A 19,614-nucleotide genomic window follows, 5' to 3' on the forward strand; every position below is an offset into this window, starting at 1 on the left:
GAGAGAATTGATGGCAAAAGCCAACGATGGGGATGCGTGCAAACAGGAAGCTCCAACCACCACCCAGAATGCAGGGAGACACCCTGCCCAAGGACAGCGACACAGCACAGAAGGGAAAGATGGTGAGCCTTGGCGAAAGAACAATGACCCCTTTGCTGGACCTGCCCTACCACTTACAACTCAGGAACACATTTTCACTTTAATTGGGCAGTTTCTTCAGCCTCTTCCAGCCAATCTCCACCTCAGGAAGCCCAATCCATACCCTAAGTCCTAGCTTGCATGTTTGTGAGTGTTGTTTCCAGATTCCATTGACCAGAAAAGCTTGTTCTTCCTCATCCCAGGATACCTAGAGTGGTCACTACATGCAGGTCATCTGCGTTGTCCCTGAAGACCTGACAAAGGTCCCTGCTTCTTGCTGCACGTCCGTGGCGTTAAAACCAGACTCATCCACCCACACGAAGAGCTGTGGTGAGGACAAGCCCAGACCACGTCCCTGGATGGACAGGCTCAGATGAAAGCCCGGGGGCACCCAATGCCCTAGTCCTGAGCATCCTTCTCCACAAATCCAAACTTCTCTACATGGACTGGCTCGCTCCTCAGGGGTACAGGTATCTAAAGACAATAGAGGGCTGCTGGCTGGGAGCAGGTTACAGGCGAGCCAGCCTTCTGTACTTTGGTTCTGGTTGTGTGTGATAAATGAAGCACGCAACACTTAAATGTCAACAGAGCTTCATTTTTACGATGTCCTCTATTGGAAGCCGACACATAAAAGTGGATCGGGTGAGCATTAAGCCTAAAACGAATGTTGGGCTCAAAAAGAGGTTTTGGCACACAGAACATCCTGCCGTTAAGTTTTTAGCAGAACGTCCACTTGAAAGAAATAATGATTTCCTTTGTTCCTTCTAGGAAATAAACACAAATCATTATGTGTCGAACCATTATGTTGTGCACCTGACACTAATACAATGTCATATGTCAATGATATCTTAATAGAAAGAGGGATGGTAGTGTCCTCCTTGGAGAAACAAATTTAAACAAAGGCAGTATTGAAAAAAATGCAAGTAACACAACTGAGTGATGACATAAAATTGTAGGAGCTGAGAGAAGCAGAGAAAATATAATTTATGGACTTTGGGTTCCTCATTTGAGGGGGAGGGGAGGAAGAGTCTTTCCAAAATCCCATAATCCCAGGCTAATCATGAGATAAACATTTGACAAATCCCAAAAGAGTGGAATTCTCCAAAATAACTGACCAGTCCTCAAACTATCGAGGGCCTCAGAAACATGGAAACTCTGAAAAACTGCCACGGCCGAGAGGAACCTACAGAGACAGGATGGTTAAATGCAATGTGGGGCATGGGATGCGATTCTTGGAAAGAAAACCTAAGGACATGGAAATAAAGTGTGGACTTCAGTTAATAATGACATGTACACACTGGTTCATGAAGTGTGCCAGAGGTACCACTCAAGATGTGCATAATAAGGGAAACTGGGTGTGAGCATATGGGAGCTCTCTGTACTATCTTCTCAGTTTTTCTCCAAATCTCAACCTCTTCTGAAACATAACGCCCATTAAAAAAAATAAGGTGAGGAAAGTGGGCTGGGAGCTTCTGAGCTTGGAGGCGCCCCCGTGCTATGATTCCACAGCCTTTATCACGCACACTCTGACATCGCATCGCAATATGATGTTGCTGGGTTCCTGGTTCCTCAAGTTACAGATTCACTACAACGGCTCCCATTGATGATACCATTTCTAACCGTGCAATGGAAAAAAAAGAAATGGCAAACGATGCCAGCAAGGTACTATCCTGAACCCTACCTCTGAGTCTAGCAAATAATTTTCGTACTATTTGTCCTAAAATGTCAGAAACCTTGGATGAACAGCCAATCCATATCACAGATTTGTTTCTTTCCCCAGGAATGGCCAATAAGTTAGCTTTTAATCCCCAGCTTAGAGACTTGAAGATCTTAGTCCGAATCCATGAATAACATGAAGGACAAATCTGGCCACTGTTATGGACTGAACTGTGCCCCTCCCAAAAGACATGCTCAAGTCCTAACGCCCGGGAGCTGTGAATGTGACTTTACTTGCACATAGAGTCTTTGCAGATGTAATCAAGTTAAGATGAAGTCATTGGGTTAGGCTCCCAATCCAATGACAGATGTCTTCATCAGAGACAGAAGAGGAGAGACGCAGACACAGAGGAGCAGCCACGTGAGGATGGAGGCAGAGACGGGAGGGAGGCAGCCACCAGCCCGGGGACCCTGGAGCCCCAGACACTGGAAGAGGCAGGAGGGACCATCCCCTGGAGCCTCCAGAGGGAACACGGCCCTGCGACACCTTCATCTCAGACTCCTGGTCTCCAGGACTAGGGGACAGGATAGATTTCTATGGTTTTAATCTCTCAGTTTGTGGTACTTTGGTACAGCAGTCACAGGAAACAAATATACCCACATAAAGAGAGGGGCTCAAGAGGTCTGTGGGGATCAACTCTCGTCCATGGGTCTACTGTGTCTCTCAAGACTACAACCGCGGGGGGGCTGGCCCCGTGGCCGAGTGGTTAAATTCATGTGCTCCGCTTTGGCGGCCCAGGGTTTTGCCAGTTCGGATCCAGGGCATGGACATGGCACCACTCATCAAACCACGCTGAGGCAGCGTCCCACATGCCACAACTAGAAGGACCCACAACTAGAATATACGACTATGTACTGGGCGGATTTGGGGAGAAGAAGGAGGAAAAAAAAAAGAAAAGATTGACAACAGATGTTAGCTCAGGTGCCAATATTTAAAAAAAAAAAAAAAGACTACAGATGCCCACAGATTCTCTCAAATTCAGTGATGCCAAAACAGAACCGAAACGTGTGTCTAAGATATCATACCATTTATGCGACAGTCAGTCCCTTAAAAATATTTCCCTTCACGTGAAAAGTTTGTAAAAATCATACATGATGTACAACTTCTAAAATAATGATTAATTCACACACAAACGTGTACACCGTGTTTATAGCAGCACTCTTCATGAGAGCCAAAACGTGGAAACCACTCAAATGTCCATCAACAGATAACGGTAAACAAGATGTGGTCCATCCATATTATTCCCATAAGGGAATATTACTCAGCCATGAAAAGGAATGGAGTACTGACACATGCTACAACACGGATGAACCTTGAAAACATCATGCTGAATGAAAAGAAGTCAGACGTAAAAAAGTCACAGATCATACGATTCATGTATATGAAGGCCCAGAATAGGGAAATCTATAGAGATGGAAAGTGGATTAGTGGCTGCTTAGGGCAAGGAGTGACAGAAAGATAGGGGAGTGACAGCGTAAGGGTATGAGGGATCTTTCTGGTCATGAAAATGTTCTTCAAAATTGACTGTGGTGATGATTGCACAACTCTATTTGTAAATATATTAAAAGCCACCAGACTGTACAATTTAAATGGGTAAACTGTGTGGTATGTGAGTTCTATCCCAATAATGCCACTTAAAAAAATAAAATAAACAAAATAATAACTGATAAATCTCTGTGGAGTCACGTGCTTTTTTTGGAGAGAAGACGAGAGGGGATTTAGATGCAGACCCAGTTTGATTCTGCAAGCCCAGAAACCCAGATGTGAAATTTGGCCAATGATTAAACACGCATGCCTTTGTTGGTAACTGTAAATTTGTGGTGTCAGATGACAGGAGCTTATAATGGATACCACTTACTATATACGGACACCACCACTGACCTTCATGTTTCCCAGTCGTCTTGTTCTGTCGACAACAAGCAGCTTCCTAACGAGGTCTCTGTATGGGGGAAGGAGACAAAAACATGTTGATACGGAGCGGGCAAAGACAGCATGTCAACAGCAGTAAAACCTACCCACTACATATGCATCTGGCCAGCGGTTCAATTTTCATTTTGGCTAAACGTTTCCTAGCACTCGATTCTTACCGTTATCGGTTCGCAAATAATTTATGCAACGCTGGGTTGTGCACACACAGGGTCGGCGCTAAGGGGAAAAGGATGACTGAATCTTTATACTGAAAAAGGCCTTTGAATACAAGCAAGAGAAATATGTGGCCCCCTCACCCACCCGCCGAGGATTGTGCCACTTAACTTGAAATATACCTGTCAGACTGTTCCTGCCAAAAAGACGACGTCTGCTTTTACCAAAATAACCAGTCTCGCTCTGCCCTGGGGGGTATACTTATTTATGAGATTCTTGTTTCAGAAGGCTCGCTTCCCCATCAGTGCACAAATTATTGTGAGTCTTTTAAAGTCTGCTGGTTCACGTAGATATTCCTCCCAAATAATGGAGCGTGTCAGAATACAGCAAGGAGGTCCGACCAGGATGGGAAGTTTGAGATGAGTTTTAAGACCTCCAGAAGATAGGCTAGCTCTAAGAGTAGACATTAAAGGGAGCAAAAAGTATAATGTGCGGGGATGTGTGTTTATATACAACACATAAACTCTATTATGTATGATAATGTCCAGGCATTTCAAGTGTATATGGACGTCCCCCGGGACCGTCAACAACCCGTGACCCAGCTTTAAGCATCTAAGCTTTCCTGATGTAAACTATGTCCCGGGATGAGGAGAACAAACCCAGACTCAGTCCACGCCGTGGGCTCGGTGACCAGCTGGGAAGCTCAATGGGTCAGTGGACATCCTGAGCCCAGGGAGGCATATCTGAGGGTGCAGGGACCCAAGGTCCCTCACGCCTAGACTGTGAATCAACCAGGTTCCTACTGATCTCAAACTTCGGCAAGGAACAGCTGTGGCCACAGAGTTTCCCAACACTGCGCATCCTGAAGAAGGAGGGGAGAGCTTGCAGACTGGCCAGCGTCTCTGTCTTTAAGTGAAAATCCAAGAGGGAACACCGGCTCACCGGAGGCTCAGAGACTCTCGAGCAGGGCAGAGAAATACATGGGCACCGAAAACTTAGATATCTTTCCAGGACTTGCTGAGTTTCTCCTTCATTATTTTCACATACCAAAAAAATAAAACGAGGTCGCCCAACATCACCCTCCCAAAACAACCCCAAATAAACGTGTATTTTCTTTTTTTTCCCTATTATCTACCCAGGAGTGCAGACATTTGAAGTTTCCTGTACTGGGACTATAGAACAAAGGTTTATTTAAAACACAAAATCAAACCCTCACAAAGCAGCTTGGTCCTGAAAGAACAAAGTACAGATGAAAAGGGACCACTGAATATGGCAGAGCCACCCAGGAACTCTGGGACTGTGAGAGGGGGCCCCCACGCTGGGACGGGCTCTGTGTCTGCTGGCAACCCCTTGATTCACGTCAGCCGAAATTCTAAACTTATTTACTATCCTGGTGCTGGCTGGCTTCTCTTGATCAGACACTTTCAGACAAGCAGAAACAGTTGTAAATACTAGTTCTACCAAGCTGGCAACAAGCCCCAAAGCTTTTTTCTTCCTTTTCAATTACATATATTCCTATAAGGAATCTTAGTCTCTTTCCAAAGAGAAATGTTCCAACACAACAAGTTGACATGGTCAAATGGTGAGGTTGTGTGAATCCAGAAATTGAGAGGCAACATTCTACCATCACAGCCACCCAATGACAGGAATCTGGATACGAAATGACTCATGAGGGTCCCGCTACTCAGTCAACTCGTTAAGATCTGGCCAATAATGGGAAGAAGGGACGTTTTACTCAACCACCGCTGGCAATCATCAACTGCATCAAAGAGTCGGAGATTTTCTGCTCTGGCTGAGCCCCCACAATGGGAATATGGGGGTCCCAGGGCAGGAGGAAAGGGCCCAGAGCTCCTCAGATGAGGAGGTCTTCAGACCAAAGGATTCCAGAGTGGCCACTGCTGGTTCTCGCTTCATAATAAAGATAAACGATGAGAAGAAGTGAGGGAGGTGGCCGCAGACCAGACTTAATATAAGCTTCTGTGTTTTATTTCTATAATATCTTCTTTTCCATAAAACATTGGAAACCTACTCAGTATATTAATATGACTGCTCCATGCCCTTCCCATCAATGACTGAAAAAATGACCTAAGATGTTATAGGTCGTCCTTTCTCTGGGGAAACTGCTCTTGGAAGGGTTTCAGTTATTTCTCCTGAGAAAAGGGGGCATAAATCCAATGAGCTTTGGAATTGCCCAAGACCTTTAGGAGTCTACAGAACAAAGAGGCTAACTTCGAGAATGCATGAGACAGTTCATGCTTATTTCCCCTGAGACAAGTGCATTAAGGGCAACACCTAAGTCACTCCCACCACAGAGTGGGTTCCACCAACAGGCATCTGTGCCGGGAACAATAGACGTTCATACCCTGTAGATTTACCCAGAATTCCAGGTGGTCTTAGGTGACCATCAAGCGACAGATCTGCCAATGCTGAGAAACATTCACCCTGACCTAACATCTGTTGCCAACCTTCCTCTCTTTTTTTTTTCTTTTCCTCCCCAAAGTCCCAGTACACAGTTGTATATTCTAGTTGTATGTCTTTCTAGTTCTTCTATGTGGGCCGCCACCACAGCATTCCTACTGACAGACTACCGGTGTGGTTCCACACGTGGGAAATGAACCCAGGTCACCAAAGTGGAGCACACCGAACTTTAACCCCTAGGGCATCAGGGCTGATGCAGGAGGAAATAAACTTTTGAGCGCTGTATCTTAACATTCGCTGCATAAGGTGCCCCTTCTAGATGACTTATTTTTTAAATGGAGCCTCCTTTTCTTGCTAAAATCTTTGAAAACCTGTGTGTCAAACACAACAGAAGCCAAGAGAAATACTGTCTTCCATTGGGACTGAGACCATCTGGTTAGGGGGCATTCAGCACTAAGAAACGCAACTGGAAAAAGCCAGTGGCCCCAGTAACTGATCCGTTGTCATGAAATAAGTTTTCCCTGAACCAATTTCCACAGGATACTTTTAAAAAATTTGCAAAGAAAAAGAGAAAATTTCAATTCTCACTTAAATGCATTTAACTTGATTTTTGTGATCCAATGAACTCATCTGGGAAATACACTGAAACAACTAGAAGTCTGGACTCCTTACGGTACAAAATGGCTAAAAGGTGACCAGATCGACAAAAGTATCTGGAAAACCAAAAACATTCCTATATTTTTTAACTTAGTTTTTTTCCCCCTATTGCCTCAAATTTAAATAAATGCAAACCCAAGGTTATGAATATTGAAGCAATGCAAAAGTTCCTGAAGTAACATGCTCATCACTCAACAGTTTAGCATGAAAAAGGACTTGAAGAATGAGAATAGTTTAAGCAGAAGAGAAAAGATGAATTCTGCTAAACCCATCAACATTTCTGCCCACTGCAAAACTTGCAGGAGGAGGGGGAGCCGATCCTTCTTGTCAAACCCCACAGCGGCTGTCTCACTGAATACGGTAACACATGCCTTTATTTGCTAATTGTGAATATCACTTATCTCCAAAGGCATCAACTATGACCACGAGTCATTAAAAGGTAAAGAATCATCAAAACAGAAAACGAAAACCTTTCCCCTTTTTGTGGAAAAGATGACTATCCCAAAGAACTTGAGCACAGCCCGTGGACAGACACAGCTCAGCAGATGCTCTGACCGAGATTTTCAGATGGCTTAAAAATAAATAGACCCAATGAGGAAGGAAATGTTTTACTTACTTTACACTGAAATCCAAATGTCTCGGGAAATCGATTTTGCCTGCAAGAATTTTTTGATAAATGCCAAATGGGTTGTCATCAAAAAATGGAGGAAACCTGTTGGAAGAATAAACATCCGTTTTTAGTGGAGAGCAAGTATGGAAAAACCCCTTCTTCGTAACGATGACTATCTCTGCTAGACACAGGCAGATCAGTTTATTTCACACCCCTACTTTCCTCCCAGGCTGGAGTCACGGATGTCTTGGAGCCCACTGTGAAGGGATGGTCTTAAGAAGAAAAGCAGGAAGAGCCGCAGCCCAACGCACAGGAAGGTCCAGCAGGGAGGAGGCAAGGACCACGAGACCCTCTGACCAACTCTCGTGGTTGCTTGCACAACATCAAATGTCACCTGCACTAGATCGCGAGTGAACTTCTTTGCATTCTTCACCTAAGTCACACTTAGGGAGGTGACACTAAGACTGGTTTCCAGCTTAGACCTTAGCACAAAGGTTTAGCCCAGGATTTGGCCCCCAGGTTGTTTTTGTAAATAAAGTTTTATTGGCACATGGCCATGCCCATTTGCTTGCTGTCTGTGGCATAGTCACCAGAAGTAAATATTATATTCCTGGTACAGAATGTCAACAGACTTATCTTTTCTAATGTCTAGACAATGAAAAAGAAATCTGAAATAAGCTAAGCTAAAGAAGAAATACACTTAAAACTGCAAAGGCCAAGAAAAATCTAGAAGTTGACCAATAAATTTATATACTTGCTACTTACATGTTCCTAGGCACAAGTTATATCCTTGATATTTTCTCATTTTGTCCAAGGCAAAGACCCTCAACCCAAAAGCACCACCTCCAATTAGTTTCTTTAGACTAGATGTTCTCAGTGAAACAAGCAATGGCAATATCTTATAAAATGTTGTTTTCTAATGATATCCTGACTGATGATCCCAAATCTCAAGGAGCAAAAATAACTCTCCTGTTGATTCCAAATCAATTACTGAAGTTTTTAAAGAAAAATTGAGCAGAGTGGGTGGATTGGTGGCCTCCAAAAAGATGTATCCATTTTCTTACCCCACAACTGGTGAATGGGACCAAATTTTAGAGTCTTTGCAGACGTGATGAAGTGAAGGATCTGAGATGAGGGCATCCTGGAGGAGGTGGCCCTAAGTCCAAGGACAGTGTCCTTACAAGAAACAGAAGAGGAGACGCAGACACAGAGGAGAAGCCACATGAAGATGGAGGCAGAGACGGGAGGGAGGCGGCCACCAGCCCAGGGACACCTGGAGCCCCAGAAGCTGGAAGAGGCAGGAGGGACCCTCCCCTGGAGCTTCCGGAGGGAGCGCGGCCCTGCGACACTTTGATTCCAGACATCTGGTATCCGTGACCAGGAGAGGATGAATTCCTGCTGTTTTTAAGCCACCATGTTTGTGACAATTTATTACGAAGGCCACAGGAAACCAATACACATAATATACATATTAACTCTGCAAATATATGAAGTATAAGGGAGAGTAGAAAAATATAAAAAACTAAAAAACAGAAATACAAAGTACAAAAGCAGAAATTGGGGGCTGGTCCCATGGCTAAGTGGTTAAGGTTCCACATGCTCCGCTTAGGTGGCCCAGGTCCATGGGTTTGGATCCCGGGTGTGGACCGACTGCACTCATCAGCCGTGTTGTGGAGGAATCCCTCATACAAAGTAGAGGAAGACTGGCACAAGTGTTAGCTCAGGGCTAATGCTCCTCAACAAACAAAAAGAGAGGAAGATGGGCAATGGATGTTAGCTTAGGGTTAATCTTCCTCACCAACAAAAAAAGGTAGAAATTACTGAGATAGTTGAAGGAGAAGAAGAGGTAGGTTAATCGGAAAAACGGAAGATATTAAATAAATGTAAACGCGGCTGTGTGTGAGATGGCATCAAGCCCCTTTTTTTCCTTAAATGACATTTCGGTTCCTCAGTTTTACACTTTGGCATGACTAGAGACAGTGTTGAGAAAGCAACAGCTGTCTCTCTGTGAGCCATTGGTTATTAAGATCTCATAACTACAACAATTCAGCCATTTGTGCTTCTAGAGTTACAAGCTACCATGTCTTGAGCAGCAACCCAGGCCAGGCTCAGCAGTGAAGGCCTGCGCGTTGACACGCATCCCACTCTCGCCAACTGTGAAGACTGTAGTTAATAACTCCACGTCAGCCCTTCCTCCACTGACAGACACTTTCTCCAACAATGTTTGGGGGAGTCATAGTCCTCTTTCTTGGGTGGCAGCCCTGAGTACATTCAGCTGTGTGATTTCATCGGGGAAAGGTCCATGTTCACAAATGGAGCACTAACCACCAGGAGAAAATGTGTCATGCATACCTACAAACATTTATGGAGAATATTAAACTTGTGTTCTCGGGAGGCTGGCATTACGTGACCATATCATGGGAAAGGTATGTCAGCAGAAGTTTAACGAGTGGAAAAAATAATAAATGAGCATTCACAGATCCTGCCCGAAGGAAAAGGCAGGGAGAACACAAATCCGAGAGGCAGGACTCCCACTGCATGTGCAAAGTGCCCTAGGAATTTCTCAAATCTCTGTCCGTAAGCGTACAAAATACTTCCAATTCTCAAGAAACAGGCAGCGAGGGCTCATTATGCGGAATCAGGCGTTAGAGGTGAGGTAAAGTTAGCTGTGGTGAGAGCTGTAATCAAAAGGACACACTTGGCGTGAAGGCAGCCTCAAGAATTTCACCTTAGTTCACGCCAATTCTGCCATTTTGCCCACCATCCACCCATGATCACTTTTATACAACCCTTCTTCCCACCTAAATCTTGCAGTAAAAGATGCTCCAGAAAGAGGTGCCATAGTTGTTGTAACTTCATGCTCTTCATCAGACTCGCAGAGATCCCCATTAGAAAAACATGGTCCTAAACTATCAGCCAAAACGTCATCTGCTCAACATTTTAACAGGGGGCTGGCCTGGGAAGGCGGGTCCTTTAGAAATGGGTTCACGCGAAAGAAAAAAAGAGTTTTTGGAGAGAGAAGGGTGGGGGGGGCTGCTATCATTTCACCCTGTTTTGACTTCTTCCTCAAAGATCCCTTGCTCTGATACGCTTGGATGAAACAGAAAATCTCTGTTCTTCAGAAAAAGTGCCAAAAGCAACAAGCTGGACGATGCACGGGTTGGAGGCAAAGTGTAATGAAAGAAAGAGCCCTAGAGGCCTGTCTGAGGCAGGAGAGCCACGATTCTTAACTTGGGGTCCCAGGGGACCCCACGGTTCCTCAAGGCCTTTGCAAGAACTTGTGAGGTCCTTTTTCTGACTACAACTCTGAATGCGGTTGCATTTTCTTCATAAACCTCAACCAAAACAACATATCACAGCAGACGGTGCAGAAAACGAGGAAAATCCAGGTGCCTTGGATTAAGCTGGGGGTTAAAGAGATTAGCAAAATGTAAAACAAGGTTATTCTTCTCTCTAGGTGCTTTTTATTCTAGGAAGCATAGCTATTTTTTCATTAAAAATTCGATTTAGCTTAATCTTTCATCAGTTTATTATTTTATATAAATTCATGTATATATTTTTAATTTCAGTTTTGACTTCAAATGCAGTAAATATTGACAGATACAACCCCCACAGACAAAAGCTCTTTGGGGTTGATAATAACTTTTAGGAGTGTTCATAACTTTTAGGAACGTGATAACTTGTGGGAGAGATGGTTGTTGAAAATGTTTAGGGTCAGTCCTTAGGCCAAAAGGTTTGCAAATGCACTGCCCTGCAGTTAACGTTCCACATGCATGAGACTGCAAACGCACACCCCACCTTCCACAGAAACAGGTCTGTGCCACTGAACTCTCCAGAGAGAGAGAGATGTGAAAGGGGATGAGGACGAAAGAAACCACAGCTGAGCTTGGTGCTACTGAAAAAGCCTATGAGTGATTCTGTTCCAGAAGGTACCATGCATTTTTTATCTGACCTAAACATTTCTCACTCAATGAAAATGAGATGATCTCCCACCAAAATCACATGGAAGGTTTTACCCAACAAATGGTTTTTCCTGTACCCCATGAAAGATTTAAAGGACCAATTAAAGGAATAAACAGTCTGTCGCTTGATCCTGCAGAGGATGCGAATATAGAAAATGGAAATCTAATAAGCAAGATGGAGACAAGAGGACTTTGCCCAACAGGCATAGCAACCCCGTCCAGTCGGCCACCAGAAGTCTCTGGGCTCAAGGGGGCGAGAAGGGCAGGTTGGGTCCAGTGGTCTCGTGCAGTCAAGACACACCACCTGATGGCTGCAGATTCTGATAAGTGCTGTAAAGAAAACAGAAGGAGTGGAAGGGCAGAGCAGGGTCCAGCCAGGGGGACGACCTACAGGAGCCTTGTAGGCAGGGGAAAGGCTAATGCCTCCTGGCATGAATGAGAGACAGCAGGGCGGCCAGTGATCCCAGGGGAGGGCCAGGCCACAGTCTGAGGTGCTGCAAAGGTGAGCTTACTGTGCTTTGGGTTAGGAGAGGGTTTTAGTTGTTCACGATCAATTATTCTAATAATAGAGCCTAATAATATATCAGATTCTAATTACATCATTTTCTACTATACTGCATTCTAAGTTCTAATACAGTCTAATAATATCTAAATAATTCTAATAATGATTATATATAATCTTAATAATTCTAATATATGCTAATAACCTGTTCTAATTCTATTCTAATAACTTTCTATTCTATCAATATTATATTCTAATAGTATATTAGGCCCCAATATTGTGTTTACCAATAAGATTCCATATTATTTTATTCTATAATATTATATTCTACCCTAATAATAAAGAGAAAACATAGGACACGTGGGCCTCATTCTGTTTTAAATCACCAGACACCAGGATTCAATTCTCCTCAGACAATACTGCCCTCTTGTGGTCAAATCATATTACAGAAAGACAACGTGCTATAGGTATCACAGTGGAAGCTGATCTGTATGGGTGTATAAATAGTTACAACTGTTGTATCTTCTCCATGGATTGATCTGACGTGTAATTTCTTTTAACCTTTGATTGGCTTGGGACTTCCTGAGCTAGGGTGTATATTAAGAAATCTGGTTCTATGTGAACTGCTGGAGACATTTGAGTAAAGAGTAATAGAAAATTCAAAATAGATGATAGACTGATTGATAGATACAGACAGATAGATGACAGAGGATACATAGATAGATGATAAATAGAGATGATAGATGGATAATTGATAGATGGATGATACACAGATAGAAGACTATTATATAGATAAAAGATAGCTAAGAAGATAGACGATAGGTAGGTAGATAGATGACAGAGATGATAGATGGATGATAGGTAGATAGATGGATGAGAGAAAGAGGACAGATATAGACAAATGATAGATAAGCAGAGACAGAGATGATAGGTAGGTAGATAGATGACAGAGGTGATAGATGGATGATAGGCAGATAGATAGATGGATGATAGAGGATAGATATAGATAAACAACAGATAGATAAGTGGAGAGAGAGATGATAGGTAGGTAGATAGATGAAAGAGATGGCAGATGGATGACTGACAGACAAACACGTAAACACAGGTTTTCACATATTCCACTCTGGCTGGCCACAGCCTCAATGCAGAAGAATGACTCCCTCTTTCTTTCCACCTGAAACCAAGGAAGGTTTCTGGGTAAAAACCTCTAGACTCACCCTGCAGGAAATGAGACAGGTGGAGAACAGGATGTGGCTTTTCCTACAACTGGGAGTAAACTCACAGTGTCTGCAAGACTCACCAGCAGGAAACACACAAGCTGAAGAAGGATGGACAAAGGGAAGAAGAGAGAGGGCGGAAGGAGGCCGAGGCGTGTCCAAGTGCCCCCGGCAACTGTCCTGGGCACCTCGCCGGCCAGCTGCCTGTCGGCCACACCACCAGAGAGAAGAGCCTTTAGCTCAGAAAGAGCCGCGCAGTAGAATATTTACTCGTGGGTGCACACATCCACAGCTCCCTTGTTTCTAGAGGCTGTCATTGGGTAAGGTGGCACAGTGCTTCATCGTCTCAGGAAATTCCAGTCAGGAGAACATACATGAAACATCTAATAACAGGATGAGGGTGAACCCCAACTCCGAGACTTCTAAGAGGGGGATGCTTGCTTTACATTCCTGGTAGAGGAAAATCAGACTTGTCTCATGCCTCAGGCACACTTGAACATTTAACATGATGCTTTGACAATCGGTCCACCTCTTTGGTATCTGGACGCGGAGAAGATGCGACCTTCCAAATCTTGTCCAACCCAAGTTTGGGATGTCAGGAGAGCATACACTCTTTCCTTCCTGGCACGCTGCTCGTTCGTAAAGTCCTAATTTATTTATCCTTCTGCAACACGTACATTACTCAGCTCTGCAAGTTACTCCAAAAAGAGTCCATGCAGAAGACAAATATATTCAAGGATGACGGAGACATGTAGAGACAGGAAAAGGATCTCAACAGACGTGCACTGTAGCTTCTGCAATAAGTCTGTGTTTTTACTCTCATGAAAGCAAGCTTAAGTGTCGGTTTGCATTGCCCTGGGACCACACCCCAAGTGTCTGCAACCCCAGTGCACAGTCCCAGGAGTTCACAAAGGCAGGGCGAGTGAGCAGGGGAGGGAAGCACTGGGGAGTAAGTGGTGATTCTCCACAGAAGCCCTACTCACCCCGAGAGCATCTCAAATATCAGGATGCCGAGCGCCCACCAGTCCACGGCTCTCCCGTGGCCTTTGCTCTGGATGACTTCGGGGGCCAGGTACTCGGGCGTTCCACAAAGGGTCCACGTCCTGCGGACAGAGATGGGAATGCAGAAAATTCAGCTGTGCTTGACGAACACATTACTCTTAAAAGAAGCTGAATCTTACAGTAACTTAGTTGACCAAAATGATGCACGTCCCCCACCCCATGGATACACTGTAAGGGATAAAGAGAGTAACATTGTCTTAGCAACATTGTCTTACTAACATTTAGTAACATTGTCTAACTTGTTCCCATCTAAACACTCATTAACACAAATAGAATCTAAGTCAGTCTTGTTATCATTGCTGCCCATTGTTACTGTTTACCCTTGTTACTCAGAAGCAAAAAATCCACAGGACCTGTCTTCCTATAAAATAACATTAAAAAGAACAAGTCAAGAATTCACTCATCAACCCCATCTCAGTGCGCCCCCGAAGAATGCACCTGTCTGCTCCTTGTGTCTAAATAAGCTAGGTCTGTCCTACGGCAGGGAATTGACAGCTACTGCTAGTGGTCTTTTCCACCTGCTCTTCAAAAGGTCTGGCGTGTTTTCAATGCTTTTGTGGGTTTGCGGTCATTTTAGTTTCATCAGTGGCTTTTGGAAATCCTTAGGTTAAGGGACAATGGGATCTTTGGGGTTTAAACAAGGCAGAGAGCTTTGGAAAGGATTTTCTCTGCTGACGAAGCGACACTTGCAAAAAAATTAGCTTTGAGCCCCACCTAGAGGAAGCAAGGATTCTGACCAGCCCAGCTGGACCGTGCATGAATGGTGGAACTTTCTGGTTGTCTGGTTTGTTGGTTTTGATTCCGGTCACCTCTTCCTGTGCTGCCTCAGATCTCTCTTTGTCATAACAAGTGGGGGAAGGAGTTCCTTTACTCTTCTCCTTAGAAGAGAATTCTATTTACACTTAAAAAGAACCACAATGTTTCATTAAAATCTATAGATTTGGACAGTCTCTGCTGACATCTCTAAATTTTATGCTCTATGGAAAATGCAAGACCATTTTTCTTAATTTTCTAATTTTCCTCAAAAAATTAATAATAGAATTACCATATGAACCAGCCACCGCACTTCTGGGCATATATCCAAAGGAAATGAAAACAGCATCTCAAAGAGGTACCTGAAGCCCCATGTTCATTGCAGCGTTATTCACAATTGCCAAAACATCAAAACAACCTAAGTGTCCATGGATGGACGAACGGATAAAAATGGGGGCTATATATACAGTGGAATATTATTCAGCCATGAGAAGGAAGGAAATCCTGCCACTGGCAACACCATGGATGGACCTAGAGGACGTTACACTTAGTGAGATAAGCCAGACAAAGGCAGATACTGTAAGATCTCACTTACACGTGGAATCTAAAATAGTAAAACTCATAGAAACAGAGAGCAGAAACAGGCTAGGGGAGGGGGGCGTGGGGAGAGGTTGGTCAAATGGTACAGACTTTCAGTTATAAGATGAATTAGTTGTGGGATCCTAACGTACAGCAAGGTGACTATAGTTAATAGCTAATATGGTATTACATACTTGAAATTTGCTGAGAGAGTTGATCTTAAGTGTTCTCACCATCAAAAAGAGAATGGTAACTATGTCAAGTGACGGACATGCTAACTGATTGTGGTGATGACCTAACAATGTATATTAAATCATCACACTATAATCTTTAAAAAAACCACATTGTAGGGGCTGGCCCCGTGGCCGAGTGGTTGGGTTCGCGCGCTCGGCTACAGGCGGCAGTGTTTCGTTGGTTCGAATCCTGGGCGTGGACATGGCATTGTTCGTCAAACCACAGTGAGGCAGCGTCCCGCATGCCACAACTAGAAGGACCCACAACGAAGAATATACAACTATGTAGAGCCTTTGGGCAGAGCATAGCCCTGCCAACACCTTGACGTCAGGCTTCTGGCTGCCAGAACTATGAGACCATAACGTCCTCTTGTTCTAAACCCCTTAGTTTGGGGTACTTTGTTATGGCAGCCCCGGGAAATGAACACACCCCCATGTCTGTCACATCACGTGGGCCACTCACACAATTACACTTTACTTCTAAGCACCTGGGGTCTTCACACTCCCTGGTGTGTATTATAAATTGTGTTGTGTAATGGAATACAAGCTAAAGGATGGCATGAGAGGAAAAACGTCTGAAAATACCACTTTGGGGGTCAAGAAAATTGGGATAATGATGTCCACACCTGTCTCTTTAAACACTTTGAGTACCCACTCGTGTGCTCAGATTTTGAGAGTATGCTAGGTCACTAAGGTGGGCAGTAACAGGTCAGACAGAGGGTGTGACGGGGTTTCCGTGAGTAAGAACTTGGGGTCCTCCTTCTGACTTTGCCCCCTGATTAGCAAGAAGAAAAGGAGTCAAAAGTGCAGAGACAACCGCTTCACATTCATTAGAAAGGCTACTATCAAAAAACAGAAAACAACAAGTGTTGGTGAAGATGTAGGTAATTGGAACCCTCGTGCACTGTTGGTGGGAATGTAAAACGGGGCAGCCACTGTGGAAAACGGTACGGAGGTTCCTCAAAAATTAAACATAGAAACACCATATGATACAGCAATTCCACTCCTAGGTATACACCCAAAAGAAATGAAAGAACTTGAAGATATATTTGTACACACATATGCGTAGCAGGATTATTCTCAAGAGCCAACAGGTGGATGCCAACACACGTGTCCATCAATAGATGAATGGACACAGAAACTGTGGTCCATCCAAACAATGAGATATTTATTCAGCCTTAAAAAAGCAGGAAATGCTGACACCTGCTGCAACATGGATGAACCCTCAGACATCATGCTCAATGAAACAAGCCAGTCACAAAAGGACAAATACTCTAAGATTCTAGTCATAGGAGGTCCGCAAGAGGAGTCAAATCCAGAGACAGAAAGTAGATGGTGGGTGCCAGGGGCTGAGGGAGGAGGATGGGGAGTGAGTGTTTAATGGAGACAGAGTTTCAGTTTGGGAAGATGACAAAGTTCTGGAGATGGATGGTGGGGATGGTTGCACAACAATGTGAATGTGCTTCATGCCACTGAACTGTGCACTTAAAAATGATTAAGATGGTAAATTTTGTTATACCTATTTTGCTACAATTAAAATTATAAAAAGTACAGAGATAGAAGTGGAAGGAGCAGGGTGCCCCCCATGGAAGGGAGGTGCAGGAAGAAGTGTCTGATGAACAGAAGTCAAGGTAAGGTGACAAGGACCTAAGGAGAGGTTGGACAAAGGGTTGCTTTGGAAGGGATCCGGGAATCTATAACCCCAGATAGAGAGCTGTGCCCAAGCTGTATCCAGCTGGTGCTCTACTGCCAGGTAGAATGTCACGTGGGGCTCTTCACTTAGCAATTCCGACCTCAAGCTCACCTCCAGACCACACCTGCCTGTCTTGCTAAATGTTGCACTTGTGTTTGGCGCCTGTCTCTAGACAAAAGAAGTGGCTCCTTAGGAGAGGAAAAAAATATAGATACTTTGTAAAGGACTCCTCCAAAAAGCCATGCGATGATAGAAGTATTGATAGAAGAATCTCTATTTTGCAGATTTAACATAGAGAAAACAAAAAGGTACTTCAATATAGTCTGCTAATGGGTATATCTAGCCACTTGGCACTTCCTTTGCGCATCACACCAAGCGTGCACCAAGCCTGTTTTATAAGCAGCACATTTGGTCCCAGCCCCCCCAGGACTGCTGGCATGATGGGGATTTTGGGTTAGGCCCCTCAGCTCCTCCCACGAACCCACCCAAAGGTCCTCTTGGGTCACTCTCTCTGCTTCCTTCCCCGTGACACCTCCCTATTCCCAACCTCCAACTCTTTCTTTCACATAACAGACTCTTTCCTATTTCCCCATAACCCCCTGTGATAAAAACAAACTGACTGCGATCAAAATTTCAAATCCTGTTGAAGGAACGGGGTCACGTTACCCCGGCTCAGACAGAGACTTTGCAGTCCCTGGAATGGGCAGTCTGGCAAGCGGCTGGGAATGAAGGTACGGCAGGGGGAAGCAAATACAAGGAAGGAAAGGAGGGAGGGAGACCCGGTTCCTCTTACGCAGAGTAAAGTAGGAGGGGCTCACTCTACCAGGTGCTCAGTTCAAGTTAGAGCCAATCATGGTTCATGGAACAACCTGGGGGTCCAATGGGGCACTTCTCACCCCCTAGACTTAAGTCTAAGGACTGAGTCGGATGCAGGCTATTTTAGAAACATCCCTTCTCCCCGCCACGCCCAACTGAGTCAACCTTGGTTGCTTTGGCTCATGCCACTGTAATTCTGCAGAACAATCAACTTATTAGCCCATTAATGCTGGCTTTCCAGGCTGGTAGCACATGCAAGGTCGCCTGAAGGTCGCTTGGAAGCCTAGCTCTTAGCTGATCTAAGACCAGGTGGAGGTGGTGGCAGGTAACTGTACACGCATCAGGGGCAGCATCTCCTCTTGCATTTGGAAATGGGAGTCTTTTTTCGGCTCCATCCTAGTAAGGGGCACAGATCAAAGGCTGTGTAAATTTCCAGTTTCCAAGTAGCCTCAGGCAGCCTGACACCCCGAGAGTAAAAGCTTCCTAGAAAAAGCCCCAATGCTTCCTGGATGTATAGAGGCATTGATTGCTATAGAGGTTCAGGCTGGGTAAATACGCTAAGACAAGATGGAGAGCCCTGTGTGTTATTCTGAGACTGCTGGTCCAGGCTGTGAATTATCCATGCCTCTGGTCTTATCTCCTTTTGCTCACTTGGCTCTTGGAGAGAAGGCAAGGTAACACCTGTCGTTCTCAGTTTCCTCTGTTATCAGTTCCACTACGGCGGGGCGTAGGAGGCTGTGTTAACCAAGGAGAGACAGGACGCTCTGTACAATACAGAATCAAATGTTCATGTGTTCTTAATCCCCTACTGCCTTCCGTGGCATCCTACTGGGGTGAATGTGTTCCCTCCAAAGTCCTAAATCCCAATGCCTGTGAATGGGATCTGATTTGGAAATAAGGTCTTGCTGATGTCAACAAGTTAAGATAAGGTCATACTGGATTAAGACAGGACTAATCCAATGACTGGTGTTCTTATAAGAAGAGGAAGAGAGAGAACTCTCTCCTCCACATGAGGACACAGTGAGAATGAAGCCATCTAAAAGCCAGGAAGAGAGTCCTTACCAGCGACCTAATCACCTGGCACCCTGATCTTAAACTTTCAGCCTCCAGAACTGTGAGAAATAAATTTCTTATAAGGCCAACAATCCTATCAGATTAGAACCCCACTCTCCTGA

The 19,614-nt window shown here is 44.5% G+C and overlaps 1 protein-coding gene across 1 annotated transcript in view; it reads right to left on the minus strand.

Annotated features, from left to right (window-relative positions):
* Positions 1 to 19,614, minus strand: part of PRKX (protein kinase cAMP-dependent X-linked catalytic subunit) — a 90,681-nt gene that overhangs the window by 12,258 nt on the left and 58,809 nt on the right. The window contains exons 4-6 of the mRNA XM_070501820.1: positions 14,287 to 14,406; positions 7,629 to 7,724; positions 3,737 to 3,794 (exon numbers count right to left, since the gene is read on the minus strand). Of these exons, the coding sequence (XP_070357921.1) occupies positions 3,737 to 3,794; positions 7,629 to 7,724; positions 14,287 to 14,406 (274 nt within the window). The remainder of the gene's footprint in view (positions 1 to 3,736; positions 3,795 to 7,628; positions 7,725 to 14,286; positions 14,407 to 19,614) is intronic.

The sequence above is a fragment of the Equus asinus genome, chromosome X (genome assembly GCF_041296235.1).
Source record: "Equus asinus isolate D_3611 breed Donkey chromosome X, EquAss-T2T_v2, whole genome shotgun sequence".
Classification (NCBI taxonomy): domain Eukaryota; kingdom Metazoa; phylum Chordata; class Mammalia; order Perissodactyla; family Equidae; genus Equus; species Equus asinus.